This window comes from Pyxicephalus adspersus, chromosome Z (genome assembly GCF_032062135.1).
Source record: "Pyxicephalus adspersus chromosome Z, UCB_Pads_2.0, whole genome shotgun sequence".
Classification (NCBI taxonomy): domain Eukaryota; kingdom Metazoa; phylum Chordata; class Amphibia; order Anura; family Pyxicephalidae; genus Pyxicephalus; species Pyxicephalus adspersus.
Window position 1 is genome coordinate 36,081,042 of NC_092871.1, and position 11,863 is coordinate 36,092,904.

The 11,863-nt window shown below is 35.8% G+C and overlaps 1 protein-coding gene across 3 annotated transcripts in view; it reads left to right on the top strand.

The window, feature by feature from the left end:
- LOC140343465 (synaptotagmin-like protein 2) overlaps positions 1-11,863 on the top strand; it is a 54,470-nt gene that overhangs the window by 39,205 nt on the left and 3,402 nt on the right. For all 3 annotated transcript variants that reach the window (XM_072430147.1, XM_072430148.1, XM_072430149.1), the window contains exons 9-15: positions 756-847; positions 1,000-1,101; positions 2,030-2,199; positions 5,035-5,137; positions 6,253-6,414; positions 7,925-8,003; positions 10,091-10,190. In XM_072430147.1, coding sequence (XP_072286248.1) covers positions 756-847; positions 1,000-1,101; positions 2,030-2,199; positions 5,035-5,137; positions 6,253-6,414; positions 7,925-8,003; positions 10,091-10,190 — 808 coding nt within the window. The remainder of the gene's footprint in view (positions 1-755; positions 848-999; positions 1,102-2,029; positions 2,200-5,034; positions 5,138-6,252; positions 6,415-7,924; positions 8,004-10,090; positions 10,191-11,863) is intronic.

The following is an 11,863-nucleotide window of genomic DNA, read 5'->3' on the forward strand; positions in this document are numbered from 1 at the left end:
ATATACTTCTCATGTCAGTTTAACTGACACCAATAATCTTTTTGGCTATCTGTAAGGTTGCAATTGCAGTGTAAGAGATAAAACTCCCTGACCATCACAATAGTATGAATTAAATATAGTAGATAAATCAGGGGTTCCTTGGGACCTAATGTTTATTTCAGGGGGTTCCCCTATGTTAAAAAGGTTGAGAGAAACTACTGTAGATCATGATAAATGGTAGACTGCACAGCCTCTGGTGTACTTAGGCTTTGCACACATAGATTATTGCCACCTGAGACAAATACTTGTGTTGTTCTCAAATGAAAATCTGACATATGTATAGCAGTCCTCTAATATTGTTCATCAATCCTCTATGGTTGATTGAAAAACAACCACAGTGTCCTCCCCTCTCCATAAAACAGAACGGGTGCTGTGTGTACAATGCATGTTTGTTCATCTGTCACTGGAAACAATCATGATCCTTCCCAATGGCAGTCTTTGAACATCTACCTGATGGCTGCATGGGTGTTACTACGTCCATTGTTCTGACAGTAATCGCACAATAAAACCTAGAGACAAGTTTAAAATACAAGTTGGTGCATAAAATATAGGTAGAGAATTGTGATACGCAGCTTATACCGCTAGGAAAGGCCTTCTGGGGCATACTTGCAGATAAATGTATCTTTTATGTATATAGAGATGTTTTGTTTACCAGGCACTGGCCTTTCCCAAGGTTATGTCTCTCAATATTCATTTCCTTCTTTTGTTTGTCTTAGCATATAACAAACCCAACACATTAGGCCATCAGCTTCTGGAGCCAGAACGAGCTAAAGAGCTAAGCAAATCCTCTCCAACCTTGCACTCTGAGGTGAGTCTTGCTGTACTTCACAGGCAGGAACTATATTTTGATGTTGTTTATAAAATGTAAATTGCGCAATCATATTTGATAAATTATACAATTTTAATTGCAAATTGATTTAATGTCTTTCAAAAAAAATACTTTTTTCTTGTTTATTGTAGACAGAATCTGATACTGCTTCTGAAATTAGCTTCAAACTCAAAAGGCACAGAAAGACACATAGTAGTGGCAGCAACTCCTCAGACATGGCATCAGTCTCTTCTGTAAGTATTTCTGGATGCAGAGCAAGCTATGACCACAATACTATGATAAAAAAAAAATCAATGACTGACCTAATTTATTTAATTTGAAAAATAGAAAGAATTATTGGATTGTAGTAGGCAACAAACATTTTTCAGACATGCATTTTTTGATTAAAAGCAATTACACCACATGTTGGGCCTGATTTATTAAAACTCTCGAAGCCTGGAAAAGATAGACTACCATGAGTGAACCCAGGTGATCCAGAAAACCTGAAATGAAGTTCTAGTTCAGAACTTAAAATATTTGTCAACTAATGGCAAGTGGTTTTTAGGAAATCCATTCCAGGTTTGTTGGATAACCTAGGTTCTCCTATGATTCTAAAGCTTTGGAGAACTTTAATAACTCCGAAAAACCAATATTCTGTACGCTATCTAAATATAAAGTTAAATATGTGAACGTAAAGTGTTCTTTATATTATTGGTTATTCTATCTTGGTGAAATTGGGATTCACATAATTAGTTCTTGTTACATCTTGAACTACATAAAAAAGTGTCTTTATTGTAGAAATCGGGGAGGGTAACAGTTTAGCGAAATAACCTGGGCAAGGACAAACGCCACTTATTCTACCACTGTAATCTCCCTACACGATTTGGGAGCTAAGGTCATTTTTTTTACAGATCAACAGGTCTGACAAGGTTTTAAAAGGGATTTTACAGAGAAAATCCCCACATTGCTAAGATGTACTGCAGTTGTTTTCATTTTTATCTGACATACATTTTAAGTCACTCTATACTTACAAAAGTTGTACATAGCCACTATAGTGAGCATGTTCTCCCAAAAGGAATATGTCCAGTTTTGTGACAACTGTTAGGCACATGACAGAGCACAGATATAAACTATACACTATGCAGATCATTACACATAAATATTACATTTGTTCTGTTTCAGGTCAGTAACAGTGTCCTCAGTGTGTACAGTGGAGATTTCGGCAGTGTGGATGCACAGGGATCAGTTCAGTTTTCCTTGGATTATGATGAGAAGAATCGGGAGTTCCACATCTATGTGTCTCAGTGCAAGGACTTGGCAGTGGTAGACGAGAAGAAGGGAAGATCAGACCCGTTAGTATTACCAATATAGCTAGCTTTTATGTACGAAACAATAAAAAAAGTAGATAAGAATCTTTCAAAAAAAAGGTTTTACTATATACCAAGTTAGGTAAACCATGCAACTGTAGGGGATGCCAGTGACAGCCCGGGCTCATGGTAAGCAGCCTGGCCTCAATGGGTGTCCTTTTCATCTGAAAGGAGGATGTGGAAGACAGGGCTGGAGCATGAAGAGAGAGACTGAAATGTTTGCAAACTTAGGCAAAGAGGAAAAGAAAAGGCTAAGGATGGGCTTAAAGTGTGAAGTAGCACTTAATTGTTAGTTGGGTTTAAAACCATATGTGTTATGAATCAAAAGAAATAGTGGTTGTGTGACTTTAATAATTGATTTAATGATCAAATGCAGATTTTGCTGATTTTATTGGTGATATTGTACACCAAGTCTGTAAGCTTCCAACCCAAAGCCTTGAACAATACGTGTCCATTGCTAAAACTGATCCTGCATTATCTTTGATGTGACTGAGAGATTATTTACACATCAGCTAAAGCAGCAAAGAATGTGCCTATTATGAGACATTTGATATTTCAAGGACAGGAGAAACCTGTTTGATAAATATGATGTAACATTCAAGTGTAATTATTGTCTCCATAAGCTGATGGGTTTGGCGAAATGGTCGCTTGAATTTACAATAAACTGTTTTTGCATATTTTTTCACTTGCAATTACAAGGGATTTTTGGGAAAAATGGAGATCATCTCCTCCACTTCTCTGTAAAGAGGTAGTTTGCATTTTTTCTCAAAGCAGAGTAGTAAAATTATAGATTGCCTTTGAAACTGTTTGTGTAATACGGTGTGACAGTGTAGCCAAAAAATATCAGTTGTATATGAGGATAGCTATATTTTACTCGTATACTCTGCCATGTTGCACAGGGTCTATATAAGGTAAGGCTTCTCATGTTTATTGGAGGGATAACAATAAGATTTTTTGGAAACTCCTGCAGGGATTTGTTTTTTTCTCGGCCAATCGTTTATTTGGTTTCCTTTTCTGACCAGGAAACCAATTGAAAGGTTTCTGTAGACAAAACCCTGTTTTAACTTTGGAAGTAGTCTATCCTGTGCAGAAAACATGATGCATCAAAGTGTCAGTGATCAGAAGCTTCTTCCAGCTATCACCTGCCTAGAAAAGTTGCATCTAATTGATGATCTGACTGAGGTAGAATGAAAGGAAATTTTATATGACAGATTTAGCAATCATGCAGGCTCCTCTATTCCTCATGTTTGGAGCCCTGTGAAATCTAGATACAGAGAACCCAGATTTAGATAGCATAGTAAAAGTATTTGGTATCAGTTGCAGTTAAGTCTCATTTTTTTCCTGCTGCATGAATTAGCTCATTTAAGCCTCAAATCAAAACTTTTTTTCTTTTGATTTTCCCCTATCATCCAATTCTGTTTAATATCGGAGACATGAAGTGGTTTGTCTACAGGAAGAAATCTCCCAAATGAAGAGATGTAGAGTTATAAAGAGTGCTTAGAAGTTCTGTACTTTCCCCACCATATTCAAAACATAGGAAACAAATTTTGACTTGTATTGGGTTCATTCTCTATTTGTAGAATTTATTTAGTGACCAGGAAAATTGTTCAAAAAAGTCCAGGGCTTAAGGCTTTGAGTACTTACCGGTACATTATTGCATATTTTAAGGAGTCACTCTGCAAATCTGTATAAAGTCTGGAGTTGCATAGCTTTAATGTCCTGTAGACTACCCTTTCATTATTACTATTACTTTCCTTTCCTATACAAGCCTTTAAGGAAGTTTGAACTCACAATGTATGGTCATAGGTACAGCTCAATAAAACAGTTCTGGCAGAGCAGAAATATGGAGCCCTGTAAGGAGCACGACCCATATTACACTTAAAAATTGTATTTTTTCTATGTAACTTTCAATAAACACCTTACTACAGAAGCAGCATCCACAGTGAATGTCTGTATGTAAAAGATGCAAGCCGAGAACTAATTTCACCCGGTTAAGTTTCACTGCAGTGATTGAATAATGTGTCTGAGCTGTTCTAACAAGTCTTTTCTGTAATTAGCACATACATAGAAAGTCCCAGTGGTACTCGGGTATAATAAGTTCTGAGCTGCTGAACTGTAGCACCGTGTTAATTGCAATAAGCTATAAATGCAGATTTTTAACAATAACATGTAAAGAGAATGTGCAACTAAATGGAATTTATAGGACTATTGCATCTAATGTTAAGCTGAACTATAAAAATGTTGTTTTTACAATGTATTATTTCATCTTTAAGAAGTGATGTCATACTATATATCTGTATAACTTTAGGTAAAGTGCATTCCCACTTAGCAGAGGCAAGATCAAAATTTTTCAAACTTGGGAAGCTTAATGTTGTTTTCAATGCTTTCTCAAAAAGCCCTGGTACCCTGAAAACATAATGTGCTCTAAAATGCCAGTATAGTTTTTAAGCAGAAAGGTCTACAGTGGGTCCACGTTCTGCATTTAGGTGGTTTTTGTAACTGATGGTAAAGCAGAAGAGGTGAAAGGGAATGGCACAGTCAGTATCTAGCACGTCAGTGCCCAGAGGAGCCTGTATTTTGCACAGGGGGCCTGCTCTTTTTATTCCTCTTTTTTTATTTATATGGCTTGAAAAGGGGTATAGTAGAAAAGTAAAATTCCCATTTTTTTAAAGATTTTTTTGCAATTATATAGCTAGTCAGGTTTGTAAAATACCTGGCATCAGATATTTTTTAATGTACATTTGTTAACTCCTTCTCTTTCTAGTTCTGGCTTGATATCAAAAATCATCTTTCATTTTTTTATACTTATTTTTTTATTAGCTATGTCAAGACCTACCTTCTCCCAGACAAAGCCAGAATGGGCAAGAGGAAAACCTCAGTGAAAAGGAAGACTACCAACCCTATATACAATGAAGTATTAAGGGTAGGTCAAAAAAAGTGTACTTTTATGTTTTATGTGGGAGGGTATACACCTACACATTACTGTGTATCAATTTTTCCTATTGATATTTGTAATAATAGGACAAAATTAAGTAGCATTAAAGCTACCACTGTCTAAACACTTTTTGTCCTGATTGCATTCTATCCTTGAACCAAACACATTACAGGGTATTGCTCATTGGACACCTCTCTGCCTGCGCTTTGGAAGAACATGGACAGCAGCAAGAATGAGGGGCTGAGGGCCATTTCAAACTGGCATTGAGCCATGGTCTCATCAGCAGTCCCATCCACTCCCATTCAAGTTAATGGAAGGGAATGAAAGGGAAGAATTTTTTTGTATGCAGCAGAACGCAGCTTGGTTCTTAAAAGCAACAATTTACTTAGGCCTTACAGCTGTTTGAAGATTCACACTGCAGCTTCATCTAAATCTGGTTATATTTGCTGTTCCTGGGTACACAACAACAGTTTGCTATCTACCCTGTATTAGCTAACTGCATAGTTTCATACTGTGAGAGTGAAAGAACCCCTGCTGTGGTGCCATTTTAGTCCCTTATAGACAAGTACCGGTAACCAGTGAATGTATTTTTCTAGGAATAAAGGCTAGGACAATAAAGTGTTATATTTTATTGTGACCTGTATAAGGACTTATAGAAAGTTATAGAAATCCAATTAGTAATTTGTCATCCAAACAGTCCACCCATTCTGAATAAAAAATATTAGTTTAAGTTATACAATAATTTAATTGTGTTTGGTTGTCTGGAATTCTCCTTTACAAACATGAACGCATTTGACCATGGAAAACACTATGCGGCTATATTACTAAGAAAACAAAACACATGTTTCATTGACCACCGTGTCTCTCAAGACATAGATATGATATGTGGTTTTGAATATGTCCATCACATTGTGTTGCATGTAACACTTGTGTTGTGTAGCATTTTTGTTCCCAAATGGAAGGAAGGTATAATCAGACTGCCCCCATTCTTCTATTTAATAACCCAAAATAATGTACATGTATTCCATATGATTATATATAATATTATTATAAACCTTTTTTTCTTTTGAATTACTAATTGAATGCTTTAATTTATATTGCAGTACAAAATTGAAAAAATGGTTCTGCTGATTCAGAAATTAAATTTGTCGGTGTGGCACAATGACCCGCTTGGCAGAAACAGCTTCCTTGGAGAACTGGAGATTGATCTCACCAGCTGGGATTGGAGTAACAAAAAACCCAACTGGTATACCCTAAAGCCAAGGGTAGGTCACTGGATACAACAATACTTTGTTGTATTAACACAGATTTCATGAAACCCTAATGCATAGTTATAAAGAATGTAAGCAAGATCAGTCAGTGTATTTTTTTTGAAGGAAAATAAAGACAATACAGAAAAGATAAAATAAACATAGAGGAAAAAATAAATCATATAGAAAAAATAATTACAAACGTTGGTGTAGCAGTAACACTTAGTGAGAATTTTAACATTAGTAACTTTTTCTATTATTCCTACCTTGACAGCTTTAGACATTTGGCAATATAACTAAATAGGGATGATAAAATGTTTGCATGTATGCAATGATCTTCTCATTAGGTCGTATTTAATAAGCAGACAAATAGAATTCAGGTAGTTTAATAATGTGATACAACTCACTTTACTGATATTGCTCCAGTAAACCAAAATCTGATTGGTTTCTGCGAACAACTTAAATGTTCACAAATAATTTTTTTTGTGCCATAATAACGGTATATGTTTTCAGAATTTGTTATTGTATCAGTGGTGGGCAAGCTGTTACAAATATGGGGCTATCAGACCTGTACAAAAACTGCTCATTAGTTTTGCTGGAAAATAGAGAGAAATAGGTGTACAAGAATATATCACACTTTTTTTAAGCATTCACATTGTTTGTAAAAGCTATATGGAGTGTGCCATCCGGAGGCTCCTGAAGAATATTGAGCTCAGTTGTGGTGACCCTTGTGCAGTAATTACTATGTCTCTGACACTCTGGGATGAATGCAGGAGATAAGAATGCTGACAAGCCAGCTTACCTTTTGTAGGGTGCTTTTGTAAGCATTTGCTATGAAAACACAGCAAGGAAACCAATGGTATCAGTTGTTCTGGGATGCCCTCTAGTGGATAGCTGTATTAAACCAACAAGAATTGCACAATGGTGCTACCGGTATTATAAAATAAACTAATGAATAACTCAACAAAGTTAAATGACAAAGTTTAACACCACTAAACTATCTTTTTTAGGATAATCATATCACAGACATGTTGTCATTGTGAAATAGGGGGGGTCACTTAGGCTTGGTCTACACAAACTGTTTTTTTATACTCTTATAAACTCCCTTACCACTTTTGAATGAGTTTATGTGAGTTTATACAAGCATTTAAAAACAAGCCTAAAAATGCCTTTACTAAGCCTTAACAAAGAAAATGATCACCTTGCACAGGAATTTAAATTTAGCCTAGGCTTAGTCTACATGGACTGTTTCCCCAGCGTTTAGCCTGGAAGTTTAAAAGCCCATGTTTGATTCCCATGCATTCCAATAAGCCAGTCTACACCAGGGCATTTCCTTGCCAGGCTTTTTAGGCTTGCTTTTAAACACTTGTAAAAACTCACATAAACTCATTCAAAAGTGGTTTGGGAGTTTTTTAGGAGTTTAAAAAAAACAGTACTTAATGAATGTGGTGACAATGTTTTACATTGCAAAGAATCCCCAATATTGTGCAAGGAACTAAACAGTACTTTTTTTTTTACCTTTCAGAGTCTTTCTGCCATAAACGGGGTTGACCATCTTGGAGTAATGAACTTGTCAATTCGATACATTCCTCCTGGAACTCTTGGTGAGATATGACACATGCAGGAAGAAAAATGATAATAATAATTAAAATGATAATATTAATAATGATAATCATGTACATGTGCTTTACACCTCCACACCCCATTTCCTGGAGAGATGTATACTTGGTCTGGGAAAGCTGCCATCTTTGTAAACATTGCAGATGTGCTGTTAGAAATGCAAATACAGTATATGGGGGACAATGTATGATTAGTGTCCTGGTTTTACTTTGGAAGTAGGATGTAGTTACATCTAGGAGTGAACTGCAACCTGTTTGTGTAAAATCACTTATCAGCTGCCAGTTTGTCTGTATAGATTGGCTGCTGTCTGACGTGTTTGAAGAAAGTATCATAATCATATTATTATCAAAACATCTTCATCACCAGTACCAGTGTACCAGTAAAACAGGAGCTATTATACTTATGTCTTCTGTAGTCCATGTCTCCTATCCTTGCTTCATCCTTATGCTAATGCCTCATTTAGACATTTTGAGACTTTTGAGGATTTAACGCTTCCAGTATCATGTATCTATGTCTACTGCCCTTTGTGGTAGCTCTATCCTCCCACCAATGTATCACCACAAGACAAAGCAATAAGAAAGGGGCCACATGATGGAACCACAGTGTGCGGTGGGGGACACTGGCATCTAACACTCCTGGAAATTATGAATGTTAAAGTTTCTTATGGAAGCTGCAGCACTTAAACAGATAGGAGACATGTGCTGCCTGTTAAATGAGTATATCTCCTAAAGTGGAACTATAGTCATTGGTAGCTGGTGATATTCTGCTATATCAGCAAGTTGTACAGCATTTTGCAGACCTTTTTGCAGATGCCCTGCAGGGATCACAAGTCCAGGATCTCATCACTAGCAATTCCCAGGAAGCCCTCATCTTTAAAGCTGGCACTATGGCAGGCTTCTGGGTCCAGAGCTTCTTTGCTCATTGATGATATAACTTCTGTACATACACAAAAGTTACATTGTCCCCGGTGGCTGGCTCCATATGTGGCAATGTCTCTGGCTTCAGTTGAGTTTCTGCTACTCCAATGGAACAAATATGCAACAAATTTCCAAAAGTCATATTTATTCCAGAACCTCCAAACCACTCACTCCCCTATGAACAATTCATGTATCGTCACCCATGGAAGACAAATACATTGGTCAGTCACATCCAACTATCTTTGTTGATATAAGAGTGCATAACTCTACAATCAAAGTTGGCTCAGAAGGAAAAGTTGCAACTTACTTCTGGCTAGACTTCAAGAAACATATAGCTTCAAGGCATACTGGTCCTCAAGAAATCATGGGGATGCTGTCCTATCACTAGACATGGTACCTGATTTTGCATGTCCTGAATATAAATATTATGAACAAATGTGTGCCAGGTTTACCATAATACAACAGTAGTGTTACAGAATGCAATGTATAAATCTATATATATAAAATTGGATGTATGTATGTGTGTGTTTCATCATCACTTGAAAATGCTTGGAGACAGTTCAACCAAACTTGCTAGACATATGACTCAGACTCATGTGAGTGCACCGCAGATTTTCGTACAGCGCTGTGCTATATGTCAGAGCTATATTTGTATCTATGTATTTATGTATGTATGTATGTATGTATTGCTCAGTGACAGTGTGCCTTTTACTTACTAATCTTCTGTATATGTAAAATTGTATGTATGTATGTATGTATGTATATATGTGTGTATGTATGTATGTATATATGTGTGTATGTATGTATGTATATATGTGTGTATTTATGTATATATGTTCCACCCTCACTCGGAAAGCCATGGAGACATTTCATTCAAACCTGCTATACATATGACTGAGACTCATGTGAGTGCACCAGTCATCTCTGTACAGCGCTGTGCTATATGTCAGAGCTATATTTAGATGTATGTATGTATGTATGTACGTACGTCATCACTAGGAAACACATGGAGACATTGAAACCAAAATAGCTAGACATATGACTCATACTCATGTGTGCACCGCTGTTGTATATGTCAGAGGTATATTTGCATGTATGTATGTGTGTGTGTATGTATTGCTCAGTGACAGTGTGCCATTTTTCTCACACCTTAGGTCCAAAACACCCATCTTCAGGAGAAGTCCATATCTGGGTAAAAGATACTAAAGATTTACCCCAACTACGCCCTTCTGGGGTAGATTCCTTTGTTAAATGGTGAGTATTTTCTCTAAACAAAAAATTGTAATTTTCTATTGATGAAGACTTGAATTAAACGTGCACCTAAAGCTGAAAGTTTTTTTTTTAAGTTGAGGCAGACTTGAGTTTCTAATGTTTTCTGTGCCCCCCCCCCCACTAGGAAGATTATTCCTATATTTAGCCACTGTCAATTAAAAGGAATCAAGGAAAGATCTTCCAATGGGGACGTTTATTTAAATGCCAATGTGTAAGAAGGAATTTCTCTCTTTATTATAGAGATTTCCCCTCACTTCCTATTGTATCTGTAAGATGGCGTGTTAAGGGTATCTCCCCAAAGTTAACAGGGATTTACCGTTTCATAAACTTCAAATGTCTGTCCTCAATAGACACCCAATATAACCTCACAATGATGTAATGTCCTTTGCTCCAAGGATCACATTGTGTATTGATCATTAGAAAATAGAAAGGGTCTATGTTTTTTAATCAGAGAGACTTTGTTTGATGGATTTGTTGTAAGATAGAAAGATTAACAAAGAAGTTCTTGTAGGGTTCTGTTTTGGTGAAAATAGTCCAAGTCAGGTGCAATTGATGAATCTACTTTGTGGAGGAAAAAGACAAATAAAAACTTGCAGAGGGAGTCTATATTGGCCCTATTGGCTGCATATAAAGTAAATTTATAGTAGCATTTAACATGAAAACGTAGCACATATTCTCAAATGTATTTATATGTATATGTATTTGCCTTACCCTATGGAAAACTGCTATGAAAAAAGTTATGGCTAAACACACTTTAAATGTATCTCTGCTATAAAGAAAAAAAAAATAATAACCAATATTCCTCTTAAAATTAACTTTACCTATACACATACATAATCCTTACACAGTTCTGTATGTATTGTTATTATTGGTAGTGATTAAAATAGTAAATAATGAAGGACATGTTCATTAGTTCTTATAATCGAAAACAACATTGGAACAACTTTTTTTTGGTCTATTTTTCTTCTACAATGTTTTTCTCTCCATTCCCCGTCCGGGAGATTTTATTTAATGCGTTCTATTTCCATATTACATGCCTCAGGCTATAGGAGGATTTTGTGAATTCATTTCTCAGTAGTCTCAAATGTGGCCTACATTCTAGTTTTAAATTCATAAACCATTTTGGTATTTTAGCAGTCTGAAATTTTAGCCATCTGAAAAGGAGAAATATGTCCATTTTTAAAAAAGAAATATATATAAGAAAAAAGACTACATTAGTTTATCTATATGTGTTAATGAGTTATTTTATATATATATATATATATATATATAGACAGACAGATAGCACCCTCTTTGCAGTCCCTTTCTGTCTACATGTATTCCAGCAACTGCTTTCCCTATCTTTAGGGGTGGTTTTCTGAGACAACAATTAAAGAAGTCTGTGCAATATGCATAAGCATAACAACTTGTAGCCTCCATGAGAGAGCTTGCTTGACAGTGTGACAATGCAGGAGAACAATGACAGATGATGATAAAGTGAAGTCACTCATAAGTAGACATTCTTGAGGAATGATTTTTCTTAGTTTTGCCCATTGTTTTATTTACAATTTCCTTACATTGCACAGCTTCTGTTTTACTTTGGGATGTCATGATTTATAAATATATTATTATGTATGTGTGTATGCATATATATATATATATATATATATATATAT